Source organism: Stegodyphus dumicola, chromosome 4 (genome assembly GCF_044657685.1).
Source record: "Stegodyphus dumicola isolate Sdum_Otavi_A_Nest chromosome 4, ASM4465768v1".
NCBI classification, from domain to species: domain Eukaryota; kingdom Metazoa; phylum Arthropoda; class Arachnida; order Araneae; family Eresidae; genus Stegodyphus; species Stegodyphus dumicola.
The window spans coordinates 198318047-198341162 of NC_140771.1; the positions used below are offsets into that span (position 1 = coordinate 198318047).

Below are 23116 nucleotides of genomic sequence, written 5' to 3' on the forward strand. Positions count from 1 at the left end.
TTTTAGAAATGTTATCAAAATATATGACAGAATGATTTGAAGTTTTCCATTGCAATTATTTTTATGTGCAAATGATCCTTCAGATATTTAATTACAGATGTGCTGTATCATTATTAATGACATGTTATTCAGATTATTAATCTCTGGGTTGTTGATTACATGTCTGGTTTTCTTTAGTCTCATGTCAAGTGGATGAAAGTGTGCAGGTATGTTTCTGTACTCTAAGCTTGCCACTATATGGTAGTAATGTTTATGTATAAACTTAAGCTGTGACATTGTGTTCTATTTCTAGATGATTACTTTGCTTTTAGTGTTCATTAATAAATTTTGCATAAAAATAATTTCTCTCCTGTCATTTACACAATCCAGTCTGATTTTACAGATTACCGTACATTTTATTCAGTGGGAATGCTACATAATCCTGATGTATTAACTTAGTTTACATTTTTTCAGCCCTTCTTTATAAAACTCCAGACAGATGGTGTTATTGCAGATCTATAGTTAGAGGCAAGGTATTCTTCTGTTGATGTCACTGATTCACAAAGCAGACAGGCAACTGCAGAATAATTTCTACAAGATAACTGATTTTACTTTCATGCTTGAATAATCCACTGACATATTATGATGTTTCACATAGTTATAAACATTAGTTAAAGAGAACTTTAAACACAAAAATTGGTTACTTTTGTTATATGTTGTTTTCTTCAGCTGATTTTATATCCTTTTCTCGTATATAATGTTTCCCTCACATTAAAAAATTAACAAACCAGTGACACTTATAGGGGAAGAAGTACTGGAGTTTGAATAAATTTATAAACATTAACTATTATAGTAGAATGGATCAATTAATTTACAAATAAATGGAAAAGACTGTATTAGAAATAGATCTTTTTCTCCACATACTCAGCCTTATACAAAAGACATGTTTCAGTCAAAATTCAGAAATTGTTTTATTACATCATCTTAAAAAATACATCTTTAGCTACCAAATACAACTTTTTACTTGTTGCTAAGTTAATTAGAACTGAAGTCATAAGCATTTTTGTGTAATGGCATAAAACGAAAAGTTTCAAATGTTCTGGACTGGAAATGGGGAATTAAAAATGTGTATCTATTTAAAAATTTAATTTTCCATCAGGATTTTTTAAATTATAAACCTTCTATCTAGTTTTAGATATCTTGTAATATATTTTAAGAATCTGGCATCATTCCTTACCTTATATTCATATTTAGTTTGGCAACAAGCTAATGTTTACATTCTTATATTTACTAAACATCAACTATTAAGTTAATCTCATTCTTACTACAGGGTTTTGTGAATTTTTAACTTATTTCTTAACAATCTGTGTAAAATCAAGGGCAATTTTATCTGTTAAAGGTTCATAATGGCCAATAGGAGGTCTAAACATTCTAAAAAGAGGAAGATTTGAAGTAACAAATACACAATAAATGTTACCGTTGACAGATGTGAAGCGAACACATTGTCTGATGGTAAAGTTCTTTGATGTAAACACAAGTAATGAAATCACAGGGAATTGTTTTATTGTTTAATTTTAATTAATATATTTTCATTAGTTTGGTATTCTAACTGCTAGTCATCAGGTTTGAGTTTGTCAGACAATTTTTGATTTTGTTTGTTTCCATACTTTTCATTGACTTGTAAGGAATGTACACATTTAAGAAACTGTATGTATTTAAGAAAGCATTTTTTTCATAAAATATCATTTCATTTTTATCATAAAAAAAGAGAGAGAGAGAGAAGAGAGCTGAATGTTAACACCAGATTAGTGTTTGGTATGAGTATAATTAGAAAAAGTATATCTGCAGCGAAAATATTTTGTATAGCATTAAATTTACCAATGCCTAAACAAAACACATCATATAAATGACTTCAAGAAATGCTTTTTAGTAAGTTTACCTAGTTGCTTCTTGTCAAATAACTCTATGCTAAAAGCTGTTAATGATAAAGATGAAAGAAGATTTGTGATGCTACTAAGAACATGAAAGAGTGTGGCGTTCCTGTAGATGGAACATTGCAATGGAGAGGTTATTCATTGTTAAATGGATGCGTTGCTGCTCTGTTGATTAACACTGGCAAAGTGCTCAACTTAGAAATCATGTCGCAATTCTGTACCATTTGCAACAAAACAAACAAAATGAAATGTAAACTTTGGCATGATATACATAAAGCAGCAGCTTCAGGTATGGAAGCAGTTGGAGCTTTTCACATTTTTCAGTGATCTATTAAATTATCGAAGCTGAAGCACACGATGTATTATGGGGATTCTAAGTGATTTTTAACTGTAAGAGATCTACAGTGTCTCACAAAAGTGATGGGACACTTGTGCTTTACAAAAGGAAACTGTAATAAAATAAATTAAAAAACATGTAAAAATTTTTTGTGGGTAATAATAATTTAATAAAAATACAATTGTTTAGAACGGAGCAAAAAATGGCTCACATAAGTGATGGGACACCATTAGATACTACTACGTACTACAATAAAAATATTTTTTTTGGGTTTTTATTTTTACTCAAAAGCAATTAGCAATAATTTATAAAATCGTCTGCAGTCTTTCTCTCCAGTTTTTTTTGAATTTTTGTGTTTTTTAGCTCTGTGCAGCCATGAATGCTAAACGAAAAGAAACTTTGTCTGAAATTCGAAAATTAGTTATTAATTTGCATATTGAACGTGAAAAATCTATTAGAGAAACTGCTGAAACAGTTAATATGAGTCATTCAACAGTTTTCAATATCATTAAACGATAAAAAAGAATCATATGATTCAGGATAAAAGAAGACCTGGTCGACCATCAAAGCTATCCAATGGTAAAAAGCGAATTATTGTTCAAAATATTAAAAAAAATCCAAGAATGAGTGCTCCTAATGTTGCTGCTGATTTACAAGCATTATATGGAGTAATTGTTAATCTTGAGACTATTAGAAGAGTAATTTGATCTGCTGGATATCACGGTAGAGAAGGCAGGAAAAAATTCTTCGTAAGTGAAAAGAATAGAAAACTCAGACTGGCTTTTGCAAAATCCGACATAAATAAGAAGTCTGATTACTGGAATGAAGTTATATTTGCTGATGAGAGTAAATTTAATATATTTGGTTCTGACGGTAGAATCTTGGTGTAGAGAAAACCCAGGAAAGAATTTCGCAAACAGAACTTGGTGCCAACAATAAAAACATGGTGGAGGAGGAGTTATGGTATGGGGGTTTATGTCGTCCACTGGAGTTAGTAATCTTGTTTTTATTGACAGTATAATGGATCAGGACAAATATATTGACATTTTAAATCAAAATTTGAAATCTTCAGCACAATAATTGACACTTCATAACAATTTTAAATTCTACCAGGACAATTACCCCAAGCACACTGCTTTGAACGTTAGACTCTGGCTGCTGTATAACTGTCCTGAAAAAATAAAAACACCACCACAATCTCCAGACTTAAATCCCATAGAGAATATTTGGCAAGAATTGGAATCAAGAATTCGCAAACACACCATTTCTTCAAAACAACAATTAAAATCATTGCTTCAAGAAGAATGGGGTAAAATCACTCCAGAAATCACAAAAAAATTAGTCGAATCCATCCCAAGAAGATTAAATCACGTTTTAAAAGTAAAAGGAAATCAAAAAAAATATTAAAACATTTTAAGAAGTAAAATTTTTGGATAAATATTTGATGGAAAAGTAAGTGTCCCATCACTTATGTGAGCCATTTTTTGCTCCGTTCTAAACAATTGTATTTTTATTACATTACTATTTTAATATTTTGAGAAAATGTATGTTATGTAATAATTGTTACTAAATTTAAGTATGAAACACAGCCACAAAAAATTGTTTTCATGTTTCTAATTTATTTTACTACAGTTTCCTTTCGTAAAGCACAAGTGTCCCATCACTTTTGTGAGACACTGTATATGGTTAAGATTCTGCCCAGAAAATGGAATGAATTGATATGTACAGAAGAAGTATGTTTGCAGACTGTGGAAAATAAAAAAATCCACTCTTAGACTAAAAGGAAAAGGTAAACTGGCCGATTCTTTTATTGATTAACTGCAGAATTATTATGGCACTGGAATTGGAAGTTCTTAGTTGAGATTCAGCAGGCTGTAATAGCTGCATTATTCCATTGTAGCTCTTCTTCTTTTTCGAAGCCAGTGCATGTGATGTGTATCATTCTGGATCAACAAGATAGTGCAGGATTCAGCGTGTGATTGCAGGGGGGGGGAATCAGCCATAAAACTGGAATACTAACGCATATTTTAAGTTGAATTAAAACTACATATATTTAGAGTTATGTAAACAAGAATTATAAAAAAAGGTTCATACATGGCAAAACTCAAAATGCCAAGAAATATTTCAATGGCATTTTATAGCAAGTTACTCCAAAAGAAATATTTACAAAGTTGCGAACATTACTATTTGGAGTGAATGTAAGTATTGTGTTATTTAATGATATATTTAGAGATTTGCTTAAAGTAGTTAGATAGGTTTTCTGAGTTTTCCACTGAACAGGGGTTTTGAAAATTTGATAAAGTGTGAAATCATGACTCTCGATGGTATTCCACAAGTTTTTGCAACCCCCTCCCTCAAAACATTTATATGCTATTTGAAAGAAAAAGCAAGGCATCACTTACAGAGATGGGGAATTTTAATTTTTAGAAATGCGTCTTTCACTAAGAAATTGTTTTATAGAAACTTTAAACTAGTTTTCTGAAAAATGCAATTTTCTGTAAACATTGCAAACGGTAACAATAATAACTCAAAATTTTATGGGAAAATTAAATGATACTTTCCATATATGTTTCATATAGTCTTAAGCATGCTCATGAGTGGAAGATTTTAGAAATATTAATGGAACTACTCTGATATGTGCCCTCAAGTCGCCTCCATGCTGCCATATTACTATCTAAATTTTTTGTCTACATTTCATACTTTAAGTCTAAAATGTCTCCAAAAACGCGTTTTTCATACATGCAAAAACCACGTTTTGAACACACAATTTAAGCTAAAAATCCGAAACAAAAACAAAAAATTTAGATAGCAAAAACGTAAAGTTTCTAACCAAAAATATTTGACAAGAATCCATGTATACAGCAATATGTTTTAACTTTAAAAAAATCTACGAATGGCACAATCTAGGCAATGAACAAATCTATGAACTACGCACACCTCCCTTTAATAACTTAACATAACAACAATAAATTTCAAAGAATACCATGTACACATCATCCTGTTTAAACTTTAAAAAAAATCTACGAATTGCACAATTTAGGCAGCGAACGAATCTACGAACTATGCACCCCTCGCTTTAATAAATTAACATAACAACAATAAATTTCAAAGAATACCATGTGCACAGCATTCTGTTTCAACTTTAAAAAACATCTACGAATTGCACAATCTGGACACTAGCACTAATCAACAAAATAAACTAAAATAAATTTCAAACAATTCAAAAAAACAACAATAACGACAGAAATTCATACTAAAAAAAAAAAAAAAACAATGAACATAACATTCTACAAAATAAGAACAAGAATAAAATAAAATGCACTTACCATGAATTAATGCTTTTTCGAACAGCTGAAATACCAATTTCATACCGCCTTTAACATGCCACTACGTAATCACTATTGTATTTATTTGACAGCCAGACACACTATCCAGAAAATTCATACTATGGCTCACAAATAAATAAAATCACAAATCCCTACTTCTATCATGCACAGCCACTAAAAATAATCTCCCAGACCCTCTTTCCACACCTCCAAATACCCACTGCCCCTCAACAGGATGACCAGAATGCTATTTCCTTTTGCCGAACTTCAATTCAACAACTTTCACCATTTTAGCTTTCCCCCGATCTTCTGAGACACAGAGCACGACGCGAACCAACGAGCTCCAGCGAAAGATTTTTTAACTTCAACAGGGTTGCCATACAACCCCCAATCGCGCCAAAAACCAGCGCAGAACACATATCATCACATTTCGTGAAATTAGGGCGTATATCAGAGTTGTACCATATTAATTATTAAGTTGAAGAATCACTTTTTTTTAATTTTTAGATTTTGAACATGACAAGAAATATCCAATAAATACAATATATTTTGACATATATCAACAATATATGAATATTTCTCAGTTATTTGACTTCAATACATACAAAACAACAGCAAACATAAATAAAATTTAAAAAAAAAACTGTATGTATACATCGTTCATCATGGTTCATCATCATAAAGGCAAAATTTAAGCTAAAATTATCCTTCTTATCATTATCTTTAAAAATTAAAATTATTTAGCATTACTTTCTAAGCTGTTTATTAATATGCTTATCTTCATATTAATATACTGAAGTACCACTCTATTGGGGTACTTCAGTATATTAATGACAAAACAGAGATTCAATAAGTTTGTGAAAGCATTCTACGGGAATGGCTTGCCAAATATTTGATAGAGCTGTCCATAATTCAGAAAGAGTCACTTGTGTTGTGTGATGTGGTTTCACACTTTTCTCCAAAACATCCAAAAGATGCTCAGTAGGATTTAAGTCAGGGTTTCTAGGTAGCAAATTTATGACAGAGATGTCATCCAACCAGGCAGTAGCCAACCAGAACCTGTGAGAGATGCAGTTATCTTGCTAGAATATTCCATTTCCATGTGAATGACAGGAAAACATGAATGGATGGAGATGATCATCCATGAACTCTATGAACCGAATCATATTGAGGGAGATTGGTATAAATACCGAAGATTCCAAACACTGCCAAGAGATAACATCCCAGACCATGATTGAACCACAATGGTCTCGTCAAGTTCTAAGCTCGCATGTAGGTTCCATGGCTTCATTAGCCTGACACCATATTCTCAGCCTCCCGTCAGTGTTAAGTAGTTGGAATTGAGACTCATATCTGCATACTACTCATTTCCAGTCCTCTAGTGTTCATTCTCTATGTCTTCTTGCCCAGACAAGTCGTGCAGTTCGATCACATGCATTGAGCAATGGTACTCTCGTGAGTTTACAGCTCCCAAAGCCCATATGAGGAAACGAGTGTTACACGATCCATTTACTGACCATACAACAGCCACCCTGATTCAAATGAATGGTAGGCTAATTGTCCTTTGCAATTTGTCTGATTGTTAGTCCCCCCCCCTAACCAGCCGTGTATTCTCAGTATACTATCGACAAAATCAACCTTGAAAATCCTAGCTCTCTACCGATTTTGGAAATTGAATGTCCATGCATCGAGCAGCTACTATCTGTTCGCCATTGAAGGTATCTAAATCAGAAATTTTACCCATACTGGCAATTGAAAAAACTGATTAACAATAACCATAGTACTAGCTATATATGCTGTTATCACAATGCCCTCACATGAGCATAAATGTGGTTCAGCACTACAAAATTTGCGTAGCCATGTCTATCTCAATTTCAGTGATACTTCAGTGTATATCAAAGAGTTAAAATAAAAACTTCTTTACAAAAAAAGGTACCCAAATGAGGTTGGTTACCTTAAATAGAAACATCTGAGAAATTTAATTATTACACATTTACCATTACACAATCTTATAAATTTTCCCTTATCTTCGAAATGCAAAAAATTATTTTAATTCCGAAATCTTTTTAACTTGATCAATTCAGATACTTCAATAACAGTAAAATGTACAACACATACCTAAATGGACAGCAAATGGTTTATTTTTATGAAATTTACCTGAGTCCCATTCTAACAAAGAATTGTCCTCCCATGCTTGACCACCAGCCATACGAACAATTTTCTTTTTTTTCTCTTTCTTTTTACTTACAACAGTTTCCTCATTAATAGATGTAGGTGGTGCAGTAGGTCCAACTGTGGGTTCATCAGCAATTTTTACAGTTGATTGTTTATCAGTTTTTTGAACAGCAGGTGCTGTTACAACAGAAACAGAATGATCTTGCCCATTTGTTGAAGAATGCATTTCCATAGCATTATCTGAATGGGTTTTCATAAATGGAGCAGCATAGACAGCAGGAGCGGAAGCAACAACTGTAGAATCTTCACTCGTGCTTTGTGATTCTGTAGTAGTTGCAATAGAATCATAGTTTTGAGTCACACTAGTTGACATAAAATTTTGTGAATCACATCTAAGATTTGGAGGTGGACCCATAGGTGGACAAAATCCAGGAGGCATAGGAAGACTAGCACCAATATTTCCCATCTGATGCGGCACTGGCATAGGACCTGGTGGCAGTGGCATCGGACCAGGTGGCATAGGATGCATGGCACCTGCAGGTGGCATAGGAGGTCCAGCAATAGGAGATGCATTCACAGGAGGTCCTTGGGCTAGTGGTGGGCCAAAAGGACCCATAGGGCCAGGAGGAAATGATCCTGGAGGTCCTCCCATTGGCAGTCCCCGAATTGTTACAAAATTTGGACGCACTGGAGGTCTTGGAGGATGTCGGTGCAACTGAGGAGGTATAAATCTTATAGTTCCTGGTGAAGGAGGAGGCGGTGCAGGCAAAACAGGAGGAGGAGGTGGAGGGCATAAAACTGCATGAACAGGAGGAGACAGAGGTGGCGGTGGTGGAGGTGGAGGAGCCTTGCTTAAAACTGAAATTTAAAATGGATATTAATGTAAACAAACAATATATATGTTAACAGGAATATAATAATATAATGTTAACAGGAATATAATAATATAATGTTAACAGGAAAAAATCATTTTTAATTATACAAAAATTTAATCACTATAATACTTAAATATACTTTGCAATTACATACAATTAAAGAAAATCTGCTTATTTAATAACATGAAAATGTTTTAAGGTTATAATTTTTTTGAAGAATCATTATTAGCCTACAACAAAACAATCAAATGTTATGAAAATTAGAAGAGGAAGGTTGCTTTTAACTGTACAAAGAATAAGTTTAAACAACAAATTTTTTAATGAAGCCTTTTTCTTAATGTCTTAAAAATTAAAATTTTTATTAAAATATAAATAGGAATAATACATTTCTCACTGTTTTAACATCCTAAAGCTGCGGTACAAATGTTGTACTGCGAAATTTATTTGCTTTTAAACCGGCTAATGGTACAACCTGTCGTACCAGCATTTCTGTTCCCCATTTTCGAGTAATCATTTATTCTATTATATATTGTTATTTAGATTCTCCAGATATCGTTATTTAGATCCTCCTATTATTATGTCATTATTTAGATTCTCCAGATGGTCCAGTTTCCTGTTCGGAGCAGACCCTGGCTATGCATTGTTTTCCGTTTCTTAGTCGATTCTTATATTGGCACTTTGTTTCAAAGGACCCAGTCAGAACGAAATTAATAAGTTGCTAAGAGATTCAGAAGAGGAAACTTTTGCTGATACAGATTTGGACTGTTCAGATATAGAAGAAATATGTTTTAATAAATCTTTTAATAAAGATAAAGCTACCGATGACCTCAAAAGCAATGCTAATAATTTATTCAAATGGAGACAGTGAAATGAACATGACAAAGCTAACATATTGACCTTTAGTGGTAATCCTGGTATAAAGACCAAATTTTTGGAAACTCATCTTGCTGTTAAGTTTTTTAAATTATACTTTTCAGATGAATTGTTTAAAATTTTAACCAGAGAAACGAATTGACATACTTCTCAAATCTTAGAGTTGCGACCAAATATAAGCAGAAAAAGAAACCATGAGAGCGACTGAATGCCAGTTACATCTGATGAGCTTCAGAAATTTGTTGGATTAGTCTTATTCATAGGGCATATTGAAAAAGACAGCATTCGAGATTATTGGATGACTTAATTGACATACCAATTTTTCTCACATAAGAACTATATATTATATAAGAACTCATATAAGAACTATATATAACTTTATGAAAAATTTGTCATAAACATTTTTTTAAATTTTGCTTTGAAAATATTTCTGGGTAATTGTTTTGATCACAGAAAGAAATATAAAACACATATTTCCAACACTGTAAATGTCAACACCCTGTATGATTCTTTTGAAAGTATGAAAGATTAATCTATTTAAAATAAATTAGAAAATTTATTACGTAGAACATATGTATATCCATTTCATTTAAAATCAAGGAAAAATCAATCTTTGGATATAACGATGGTTTTGAACGAAATCCGCCTACGAAAGAAAACTGACGTGGAATTCTTTATAAACATTTAAAACTGTTCTGAAAAATATTTTTGATAAACTTATATTTTCTGAAATTTTAAATCATACATCAAAATTCTCTTCAGCAAATTTTAAAAAGAAGTCTAAAAGTTCTCTCTCTCTACGGACACCATGAAAATGCAAAGATTTAAGAAATTCTCTCATCAGACTTCACTTCAGACTGCAGATATAAAATGGATTGAATATATAGGTATTTGGAAAATTTTTTCCCTGCTAACGTAAACAAAATCCAATTTTATAAAGAAAATTCTTTATAAGTAATATTTGTTAAAGGTTAAATAATCAAGCACAACTAATATATCTCTGATTTTCTTTTTTATATTATAATAACAAAGCTATGGAAGAAAAAAGATTTAAAGCTTTATTATCATCTCAAAATCTAATAGTAATGAATCAAATTTTAATCATCTAATAGTAATGAATATTATTATGAATTCATTATTATTATTTCATTAACTTAATCATTACTATTATTTTATTAATGAAAATAGATTATCAAATACTGCATTCGGACTCGCAGGCATATAAAGCTAGTTCATATTTGTTATATTTTGTCAAGTTCTGTTCTCGTTTACTAATTTCTAGCAGAAACAAAGACATAAAATTCACAAATGATTACCGAGATTGATCAGAAATAGTAAATGTTATATAAACATTCTATACATTTTGTTCTTAATAAATAAATACAGTTTAGCTTAAATTAAATCAAAATAAACTTAAAAAAAGTGGCAAATATAGTAACTTGTTCTAGATTGTTGCCCAGCGTCTGACCAACATGTAAATTTTACTGCATCAATGGAGGGGACAAATGTCCACCCTAACGACTTCTCTCGTTAGGGGACAGTAAAGGAGGGGGGAAAAGTGTTTTGGATAGCACCATCCTAAAGGTTATATTATGAGAATTTAAGCCAGGTTTTAGACTGTTAAGTAACAATACATCAGCTTTAATTTATAAACTGAAAACAATTATGAATTACCTTTACAGTGAAATATTTATTTAGTACAATCAGCTGTACAAACCAAAGGTATGCATCTTCCAATGCTTATTAACTAACAGTAATAAAAACTAACAAGTGGTAATAAAATTTCAGATTCAGTGTGCCAGGAAAAGTATCAAATTTAGAGAGAAGCAAAAATTATTAGATCCAATATGAAAATTTACTTAGTATCATAAATGCAGAATATAGAGTTTATAATAATAGAATATCTCTATCAATTTCTTGTTTACCAAGTTTACTTAATTATGTAAAATCTTGGCTTTTTTAAGAGTCTGGTAATATGAAAAATTTCATATGCTATTAAAAAGTGGCATTCATTTGAAAAAAATTTCTTCACCTATTCACCAGAAATTTATAAAGAAAAAATTATATAAAGATTAAAATAATTCCCATTAAAATGAATAAAATTTATAATTATTAAATTTCATAACAGCATGTGAAAAACATCATCAACATCAAACAAGCTCACAAAAACCAGTTTTCTGGACCATTTGCATCAAGACTCTGATGGATAAAGAAAAAATTCTTTTTCTTTAAAAATACAACCAACTTAAAAATGTTTACTTGCTCAAACTTTTTAAAACTATTTTAATGAACATTATAATCAATAAAATAAACAACTATAATAACTTAGTAACAAGATTTGTATGATATATTACATTTGCAGACTTCAAATTCAGATTATACTTTATTATTTGATAATACTTCAATTCCATTTAAATGTTTATTTTTTTTTTTTACTTCTTTGTACAAAGTAATGGAAGTACTGTAACTGGGAAAAATTTTGGGTTTGAGATTTCAATAGAAATATCCATTTTGCTTATTAAAGGACTCTTTATTCCAAAATTAATTGTAAAATGGACATCGTAAAATGGACTGTATGTATATGTATTACATATATGTATGTATGTAAAGACAATTAGCTGTAGAATGTCTGAATTCTGTATATAGGATTGCTGCAACATCTAGTTGTGAATCTCTCCCTTTTTATTGCAATTAGCAGTAACGAAAGTACATATATATAGCCACTCTCCTAACTAGGCTTAAAATGCCCTTATCTGGCCTTCATTTTTACAATCATTGGTCATAGATATATACTTCTAATCATAAAAGTGTTTTAAATAATGAAAATATTCATGTGTTCACAATTTTAAATAATAATAATAATAAGAATAAAAAAGATTTGAAACAAATAGTGAAATCTGAGTTTTACTGTGGTCTTCCTGTTTTTATATTTACACCTTGAAATGTTTTACATGCTTTATGAAATAATAAAAATACATGAAATTTGACTTCCACATGACAAAAACTCACCATGATATTTAATTTCTAATTCTGCAATTTTTAATGTCATTTTTGACAAGCTTTGAGGGACTCGTTAATTAAGGTAGAATAATTCAAGGAAACAAGTTTAAATGAAGTGCTGTAAAAAATCATATAATTAATTTGCACACAAGGAAGTCATGTAGTGTCCACATCAGATTTTACTTCTTTTAAGTCTAAAATACATGTAACACATAAAAATTGAAGTTATGTTTTTAAAGGTACTAAATATTTCATCAGTCCAAACAGTGCTGCATACATACAATCAAAAAGATATGTTTCACAAAAATTATAGTTGTCACTAAAACATAGTAATGCTATAACAAAATTATAATAAAACATTGGCTAATTTATGATTACTTGCACCCTCACTTTCAACATTCAGTAAAATCACTGTTTTTCACATATTTTCTTCAATATATACAAAGATAGTCATGTGTGCATATTCAAGTACATAGGGATTTAAGGGTTACATTTAACCATTACTTTGCTTTTCAGCACACTTTTTTGGGGGGGAAGAGGTCTTTTTGTTTTAGGAAAATATAGGGTGTCCATAATTAAACTTGAAATTTGCGAGCAGTCTGTAGCAAAAACCATACAGCGGAATTGCATGGAAATTGGGTAATGGCAGAATGAAATGATGGGAATTTTATCGAAGGGAAGAAAACAACGAGTTCCAAAAATCATCCCTAGGTGGCGTATTATAGCTTTATTGAGAACAGATAAATAATCTACAAAAGTTTACAAAACATGCTTGATGTGATGTCCACCATTGTCTGCTACTACCCGGAAGTGTAAAATCACATGTTAGACTGTTGAAAGCAGCATGAAGTGGGGAATGTAAAGCACATGGCGTTCTATGCTTTCTTTAAGATCAGCTAGAGAGATGATGTGATCTCGGTAGACCATGGCCTTGAGGTATCCCCACAGCCAAATGTTGGAGGAATTCAAGTCCGGAGATCTAGAAGGCCAAGCTGTAGGAAATTGTTGGCTGATGTCATCACTGAAATGGAGGCGGAGCACTTATTTCACACAATGGGGGGATATATGGAGGAGCACCATCCTGCATAAACAGTGTGGTTGTATCACATGACCTTGTGTGAAGAGCCAGAATAACGGATTACTCTAATAATGAAGCGTAACGTTGACCAGTGATGGTGCATGTCAAAGGCCCTGCGCTGCCCACAATGAAGGTTGCAGTAAAGCCACACCAAACCATTACATGTGAAGAGTGTAATGGAATTTGTAGGAATTGATGTGGGTTTGTAGCAGCCCAAATACGGCAATTGTGTGTGTTAACCGCACTTTCCAAATGAAAGTGGGCCTCGTCAGTCCACAAAATGTTCCATGGCCATTCATCCTGAAGCTCACATCGCGCAAAAAACCGCAACACAAAAGTTTGTCGACTATCCAGATCAGCTGGCTAAAGCTGCTGTACTAGCGACAGTTTATAGGGATAGTAGCGTAAGACCTTTTGAAAAATCTTATGAACTGTGATATCAGGTTGGTCAACAGATGCTGCAATGCACTAGTGCTGCCGATGATTTGCGATCTGTCTTCCTCCACTTGCTTCGCTTCACCATTCACCATCTGTGCTGCAACACACTTTCATCCCCTTCTTGGCTGAATCCCCAATGTTCCCGTTGCTCCAAATTTCCTAATCACGTTTGTTAGTCCTCGACTAGTGAGTGGACCTTTTCGTAACTGCTTTAAAGACCGAATTTTCCACAAACCTCGGTAGCAGAGTTTCCGTTTTGGTAAAACAATTTCACCAGTAAAGCACATTCCTGGAGAGTCAACGTCATTTTCCTTGACTTGGAAACATGTATGACTGCGATTCGCCTCTTGCATCTTTATAGGGTTGCTGTGCGTGCACAGGATTACTATGGTTACAACATTTGCATATGCCAATAGTTTACATAGCACAATCCCAGCTAGTGGTGGTTTTTGAAACTCACTGTTTTTTTTCCCTCGATAAAATTCCCATCATTTCATTCTGCTATTATCCAATTTTCATACAATTCTGCTGCATAGTTTTTGCTACAGACTGTTCATAAATTTCAAGTTTAATTATGAACCTACATGTACATGAACATTTTCTCTAGACCATCAAAATATATGAGCCATCTTCATAGATACAGTGAGAAAACATGCTTTCATAATCAGTTTAACTGCAGTAAATTTTTTCTAAATGTGAAGAAATAGGGCTTTAAGTTTAATCATTTAAATAAAATAAGGAATGAAACAGAATGAACTTTTATGGGTATAGTTTGCACTGACAACAAGAATACTGGCTAATTTATGATTACCTGTAGTTACTAACAGAGTTATGAGTTTGTAAGCAACTTTAGAGAAGATTTACAAACTTGCTGTTTTACTAAGCAAAAGGCAAAAGCCATTTTCAAAATAATGGTACACTAAGACCTATATCACATGACATTTGTTTCACATGAACAGCTGTTTCAGACAATTTTTCTGCATGGTTTACTATTGAAAGAAAGATGTGTGATTTTCCCTTTCCTTTCAGAAAAAATTGCAAGTAGTTTGTTTTCAACCAATCAGCGATCAGCTTTGAATACTATCAGCTTGTTTGTAATGAAGAACTAGTTTTTCCTGCGTTAACCGCAACACAATCTGTGGTGATTGGCTGTTGTGACAAAGTAGAAATATTGTTCCAAACAGTTGTTCTTCAGAAACAAACGGACGTGTGATCAGGTCTGTGGAGTCGATACGGAAAATGACCGACTCCGACTCCTGGAATTTTACAGACTCTGACTCTCTCTCATATATATATATGTAAACATATACGCATGGGTTACAGCTTATTTTTTTAATATAAAAGAAGTAATAGATACTACAGAAAAAAAATTGATGGCATAGTTAATATTTAAATTAATTAGCATTTATTATGAAATGGAAAAACTGGCATTAATTATTTCTAAGAAACAGTATAGCTTCGGCAAGATCTTCTTTGTTAGAGGGCCCTAAATCCGATTTGATAAACTTGAGAAAACTCTCATTTGATCCAATTTTAAAACTCTGATTAGTGTGGAAAGACCTGAGAAGAGTCTTTCCACACTAACCAGAGTAGGAGGAAGAGCTCTTACTGTTAGGGCTACTTTTCAGGATAGATTTTTATAAGTTCTAAAAGAGGTGTCTTGCAAGTGCAATCACATTTCTCTATTTCTTCAAAGGCCATGTAGAAATCTTGTTTGTATTTTTTCATTTTTATATCTAAAAGCTGTTGGTTCTTTATTTTCATTCACTTTGCCTTAGCCTTTTCAATATTATCCAAAAATATTTCTCAAAATCTAATTCATCACTGGAAGAGGATGATAGAGACTCAATTGTGATGTCTGCAGTTTGACTGTCCTGCTTCGAATTCTCCAATTGTTCTGAGAATAATTTCATTTTTAATGAAAGTTCATAGATGGCTTTCTTTGCCTTTTTAATTTGTTCGTCATCCAAGAAAATTCAGTGTTTCGGATCTACATATATTGAACCCAGCAAGATCTCATTGTCTAGCAAACTAATTTCTCTTTTCTTCATTGAAGAAATTATTCCTTCTGCAATATGCCCTTCATTTCAGAAAGAACAAATATCACCTTCTTCCATTCTCGCCTCCTGCCAATTCTTCAGATTGCCACTTTTTTTGTGGCTATATAGGGTGTAAAAACAAGAGTTTCCAATTCTGCAAGGTCATTCCACAGTCTTTCTGTTAGTGAACATTAGGGTTATCTACATCTTCTAAAAAGTTTCTTAATTCTAACAACCTCTTTATAATCAAACATGTACTTCCTCATCGCGTTGCTTGATCAATAATTGCTCCTCTTCCTGTTCGCTAAGAATGGCATCAATTTTGGGAGTTCTTGCTGCTATTGCTGCTTACCTAAATTTGCCAGTGAGATTTGTAACTAAATAAATCAGTTTAATCACTAATGGCAAATATCACATCCATCCTCCTCCCTTATATTTATTTATTAATATGTTGATAAAATAGAAAATCACTATTTATTAATGTATATAATCCATAAATAAAAATAATAACTCAGTTTGTCATTAATGTTTCTTCAATTCATTTTCATTTCATTTCAAATTCAAACTGTTCCCAAAAAACTGGAGTCGGAGTCAGAGTCGACCTGTTTTTACAGACTCCAGCTCCGACTCCTTTTACCCAGAAATCTGCCCGACTTCGATTCCGACTCCACAGCCATGCGTGTGATAGCAGCCTAAGAACTCCTACAACAGCAATCAATCAATAAAATCAAAAAAAGAGGAAATACTGGTAACAAAACTCTTAGTTTTTTTTTTTTTTTTTTTTTAAATCTTGCTGCTTTGCACTGATATTTTTCCCATGTACACAGCAATTTGTTTTTGCTTAAAAAAAGGATCGAACAATTGCACAAACTCAGCACGTGACAATTTCAGTATTCTGCATTGGACAAAACAGTCATGTTCTACCTGCATACCTGGGTTGCCACATAATTACCTTTTGGAATATTTACCTATTATCCCACTGACTATGAAAGTTTGTAGAGATCCTGCCAAAGTTGCACCATTTGTTTCTGTTGAACCTTGAGTTATATTTCTATTTCCAACCCTTATCACAAATCATTCACCAGTATCTCTGTACAATCTCCACCAAACAGCTACTATTGCAGAATTATTCTATTCACTTCCTTTTTGGACTTCATAAAAAAGGCTTTCTTGATTTCTACTACTTTATTAGGCCTTCTGATTTTACCAGTAGCTCAGTTTAGAATGCTACAAGTACAAACTTCCCACAGGTGATTGCTCTAATCTGTTACTGTTTTGCCCACCATATCCAGCTGTCCCCCCCCCATTCAACAGATGTTAAGTCCCTGCAAATGAGCAGAAGTGAAGTAACAAATGTGACAACACAGGCCTCAAACTTATTTGTTTACAAACTGCAAGAAAAAATACAGCAATAGCAGTTAATTTATATTTTTATTCATAAAACAAAAGGTGGGCTTATCAAGAATTAACAACATTAGATGAAAGAGCAAATATTATGAGCATGCTGTGATGTCATGTTTATGCACAACTGGTGCTGAATTGCCCTGCTTGATGATAATTTCAAGATCAAGGGGATAAGACATAAGTACCCTTTTTGGTGACATTGCGAGTTGCCACATAACTACTTTGGCAACATATTATTTTGTCTCGTAAATATATTCTCCTGACTTTTCGATAGGGTGTGGATAATCAGATGTACCAAGCACTGCTACAAGAGGTAAAAGCAATACATTTAATCTAATGGCAGCTTACAGCCAATGCTGGCACAGATACCTTTTCGTAAAAAGTTGCTTGGCTCATGCTGTCCTATAATGGAAAGGATCTGCTTCCTCCTTATGTAAGTTGGTTCTTTGCTTGCAATTAAAAAAGGAAAACCTATTTAAAATTTCTAATAAAATGTTTCTTTTTATTAGTATTTATGAATAGAACAACACCTACTATTTATGAACAGAACAAATGGCCATAAAATCAGACAAATTTTCCCCAAATCACAAAGTCAACAATTAATTGGTGACTCTGTATGGTAATGCAGATAGCTGGAAAGTATGCCAAAAATTGTTCAACTTATTCAATTTTTATGCAAATTCTTCCTGCTAAGAGAAAGTATGGTAATACTCTTATATACACCCTCAGGTCGCCAAATGTAGCGATATGTGTTCTGCTCTGGTTTTTGGCACGATTGTGTGTTCTGCGATGGTTTTTGGCATGACATTGTTAGTATGGTAACCCTTTTGATGTTGAAAATTTATTATTTTGCTGGTTGGTTGGTTTGGTCAGCATTTGGAAATGGATTATGTTGCAATGAAGGACGTGGTGGCAAAATTTCAGTTGTGTATTTTGCATTGTGTGCAAAGTAAATTTACTATTAAAAGGTACAATGTTGGAGTTGTTAACAAGTCTTTTGTTCACAGGTGTGTTTATGCGGATCCAAGTGAATTTTTGGAATTTCTGTAGGAGTCAGAACTTTTGAAGCACAGTTGGACGCTCATATGAGAACTCATACGAAGAATGGCATTTCTGATGGACTTGTGTGGGTTTGCAGACAAATTGTTGCAGGTTGGTTATTGTTTTGCTGGTGTTTGAAATTGATATTGCTGCTGTTTGAAGAAGATTCACACAGCGGTAAGTTCATTTTTTTTTATTCCTATTTTGTAGAATGTTATGTTCATTTTTTTTTCTTTTTTCTATGAATTTTTGTCGTTATTGGTTGTTTTTTGAATTGTTTGTAATTTATTTTAGTTATTTTGGTTTATTTTGTTGATTTGTGCATAATGCCGAGGCTGTGCAATTCACAGATTTTTTTAAAGTTAAAACAGAACACTGTATACATGGTATTGTTTGAAATTTATTGTTGTTATGTCAGTTTATTTTAGTGAGGTGTGCATAATTCTGAGATTCCTTCGCTACATAGATTGTGCAGTCCTCTGATGTTTTTTTAAGTTAAAACAGATGACTGTGCACATGGATTCTTGTCAGATATTTTTGGTTAGAAACTTTACGTTTTTGCTATCTAAATTTTTTGTTTTTGTTTCGGATTTTCGGCGTAAACCGTGTGTTGAAAACATGGTTTTTGCAGACACTTTAGGCTTAAAGTTCAAAATGTAGACAAAAAATTTAGATAATAATAAGATGCTGTGGAGTTTTTCACCAAAAGTGTTTGGCCAGAAATTTGCCACCAACAGAGGGTGTATATAAGAGTAGTTTCGAAAATGCAAATATATATATGCAATAATGAACAAAAGATGCAGACTGATGCTGAAGCATATATAGAAGATCCACAATGAAGAATAAATTTGGCAAATCTGTAATTTTGGCGACTTCTACTAAGGTGGTTGCCATAACATGTAAGTACCAAAAGTTTATCTTTGAAAGTGAAGAATAAAACAGTTATTTTGCTGTTAGAAGTGGCCTTATCTTTCTTTGCATTTTTCAGGTATTATTGCAACTCATGGCCTGGAATGCTGCTAATTTAGTAAGCTGCTGCTATTTTATATAACACAAGATTTTTAATTTATCCTCCATACAGCCTGCTAAATTGCCAGTCCTGACAATTTGGTAAGCACAACCATTTGATATGGTATATGGTTCTTGATTTTATCTTTCAAAATTAAAACTGCATATAACTTAATAAACTGCATAACATAGAGGCAAATGATATAATTCTTAAAAAAAGTATCCTCATTTTATTTATAATGATACATCTAATTCTTGTAATTTAAAATGTATCTCGCAGATAATATTCATAAATATTTATACCACTATTTCAATAATAAAGATTATATCAGTACTTTTTTAATTTACAGGATGCCATTTGGTCTTAAAAATAAATGCTGGCATGAAATCTGATTAGACACATGGAATGGCAACACTAATACTATAAAATAATATAATATAACATCTTCATGAAAAGTGTTGCTATTTTATTGCAACTCCTCCCCCCCCCCAAAAAAAAATACAACTCCTCACACAACAAGAACAACAAAAACAAAAAAGCAATTAGTATTTCAATTGACACAAATAAACTACATAGTTATCAGAAATGGAAAACATGAATCTTCAAATGCTGTCTCTTTTGATTACAATAAAACAAGTATATTACCTTCAGGAATCAATGCAGTTACTAACGGTGGTGCTGGTGGAGGAGACAAAGGCTTGTCATTTAGAACAATGGCTGGAGGAGTAGGTTTATTTTCCCCAGGTACTGCAATTTCAAGCTCAAATCTGGTAACAATGAAACAGATAAAAAATTAATAGACAAGAAACAACAACAACAAAAACATGTTCGTATTTCAGTTACATCTGTATGCTAGCTTTACTGACATGACATAAAACATTTCTAGTGATACTTCTCTATAGATTATGCTTCAGAATGTAAATGGGTGGAAAGGAATCCAATTTTCATGAATTCAGTTTTTTTATCGTATTGTGAATTACCGATAACAAAAAGTTTGCTTCACTCTCATACCCATTAGAAACAAATCTGATATTACTTTTAGTTGAAAGGGGAAAACATCAAAGATCATGAAGAATTTTAAAATGGCTGTAATTTTAAAATTCTGCTTTTTGGCCTATAACCTGAGCATTTCAACCTGATAAATATTTGAACATACATATTACTGCATAGATATGTAAGTGTATTAAAATAATCTAATAAATATAGTTAATTCTGTCTCAATATTAGATCATTTTCCTTTTTCACACAGTTTAGAAAATGTCCAATTTTCTTTTTACAAGATGTATTCTAATAGAACTAAATTCAAGTGATATATATATATATATAAAATGTTATATGATTTTTATATATATATACTGATCAAGTTGAAACAAAATAAGTAGTCTATATTTACGTATTGTATTAAAACCTATATTTAAACATAACTAAGGTTGGAGCTTTTGCAGGCAGCCTGTCTGCTTCATCAGCTACAATGCAAATGAACAGCTCATTCAAATTCACCTCCTTCTGTTATTGCTTCTGTTATTCACCTCCTTCTATTATTGCAACTCAACTCATTGGCCTGGAATACTGCTAATTTAGTAAGCTGCTGCTATTTTATATAACACTAGATTTTTAATTTATCTTCCATACAGCCTGCTAAATTGCCAGTCCTGACAATTTGGTAAGCACAACCATTTAAGGTTGTATTTGTAAGGCTGCTCTAATTTTGAGAATTGATGTCCAAATGTATAATAGACTAAGAAAGTTTTCTGTTGCAAGATGATCTTGTGGCGATTTCTGAAGCCAGGGGTTGTTGATGATTTTAGCTTTATCCCATTCAATTACCAAGTCTTAATATTCTAAGCAATATTTTACTAATCTGCTATTTTTATTGCTATATTGGTTGATAGAAAATTTATAAATATTTTTCATATGTTCAGCAATTTTTATTTATATTTTTTTAGTGTAGAAGAGAGAGCTCCTTGAATTGGTGCTGGTAACCTTGAGCTGGCTCTACTTATGGCAGTGTCTCCACTGTGTTACGAAACCATTTTTTTATCATGGGATGTGTATTTCTTAAGTTTAATCTGAATGGATCTTCTTAGTTAAGCAGTCAAGGACTATGTAATATATAAGCGTACTGCATGCTAAGGGTGCATATAGGAGTATTTTTGGAATTTTAAACTAGTGTTAATTGACTGTTGGCTTTCTTTAGCTGGCTGTAGCTTGTTCTTTTAATTAGCTTTAAGTATGAATGACCAGTTTGTATGAAAGGTATGTAGCTGGTTGAGAGTAAAGATTGATCATATGGCCTCCGGTAGGTTTGCCATGAGAAAGAGTACATGGTTGGAAGAAAGCAAGATCAGTATAATTGATGTTTTAATTTTTTCCCATTTGTAGGCACATGAAGCTGGAAAAAATCTGCTTATGAATAAGGTGAATGCCTGTTGGAATAAAATTGCAGTTGATTGAGGAAATTTTTAAAGAGAAATGCATATGGATGTGTACATGAAAGAGAGAGAAATGATTGGTGGCCCTGGTATGATTGTAAAGACTGATGAGAGCCATCTTGGCATAATTACTTCTTAGAGCCATCCTCGCGTGAAAAAAAAAAAAAAAAAAAAAATTAAGGGGCATTTGATTGAAATGCTCACCTTTGCTTAATATCAAATCACCATACTGAGTTATTAATGCAGCTTAGTTTCATTTACTTCTACAATTTACATTCAGAACAATCATATTTTCCAGAATTTATATTCAGAACACAGATGATGTCAATTGTATGGTCATACTTTCAAAATAGTTTTAACTTTAACAATGCACATAGCTAATGCTGAATTCTTGAATTTCTCTAAATGCAAACAATTTAGGGTGTCAAAAATCCTAACTTCATTTTAAATTAAAAAAATGGATTTTTTTAAAAATTTAAATTGAATTAATAAAAAATTTAATGATTTTTTATTGTTCTTCTAATTCAATTTATTAAATGGTAATCAGGCACTAAAAGTTTTTCAAAACAATTAAACCCCAAATTACATGATATTAAGAAGCATAATACACATTTTTAGTCATAAATTAATTCAATAATCAGAGGTAATATAAATTGCACATAATTTTACTAATTAATGTCTTAAAATAATATAATATCCTGGTAGTTTTTCGACATTAGTAACTTGCAAAGTCACTTTTATCACTTATATATTTAGTCATTTAAATACAACATGTATCTTTATTACATATAGGTTATATATAAACTTATAGAGTCAAAAGTCTTTAATCCGGAATGATCTACAATCCGGACCTCAAAGCTTCAAACTTTCTGCGCATGTGTAAATGCATAATGCATTTATACATGTGCATAATACCTTTATGCATGCACATAATACGTTTATGCATGCTCGTTTAATGTATAATGGACGGTATAAGCTAAGCAAAAATTATCTAATTATCTATTTCAGTTAATGTTGCAGATTGTGTTTTTCCTTAATTTTCTCATTGGATCCGGCTTATTATTTTTTGCAGTCTGTTAGAGCAATTTTATAAAACGTAAGCTTGAACTTTCGATTAACTCAAAAAGAGTTTCCAATTCTGGAGCTGCCAAAGGATCTACAAAGCAAAATCATGTT

General features: G+C 32.2%; 1 protein-coding gene across 1 annotated transcript in view; it reads right to left on the bottom strand.

Moving 5' to 3' along the window:
- The window catches only part of LOC118188011 (uncharacterized), a 145614-nt gene that overhangs the window by 118392 nt on the left and 4106 nt on the right, over positions 1-23116 (bottom strand). The window contains exons 2-3 of the mRNA XM_035358340.2: positions 20154-20275; positions 7734-8609 (exon numbers count right to left, since the gene is read on the bottom strand). Of these exons, the coding sequence (XP_035214231.1) occupies positions 7734-8609; positions 20154-20275 (998 nt within the window). The remainder of the gene's footprint in view (positions 1-7733; positions 8610-20153; positions 20276-23116) is intronic.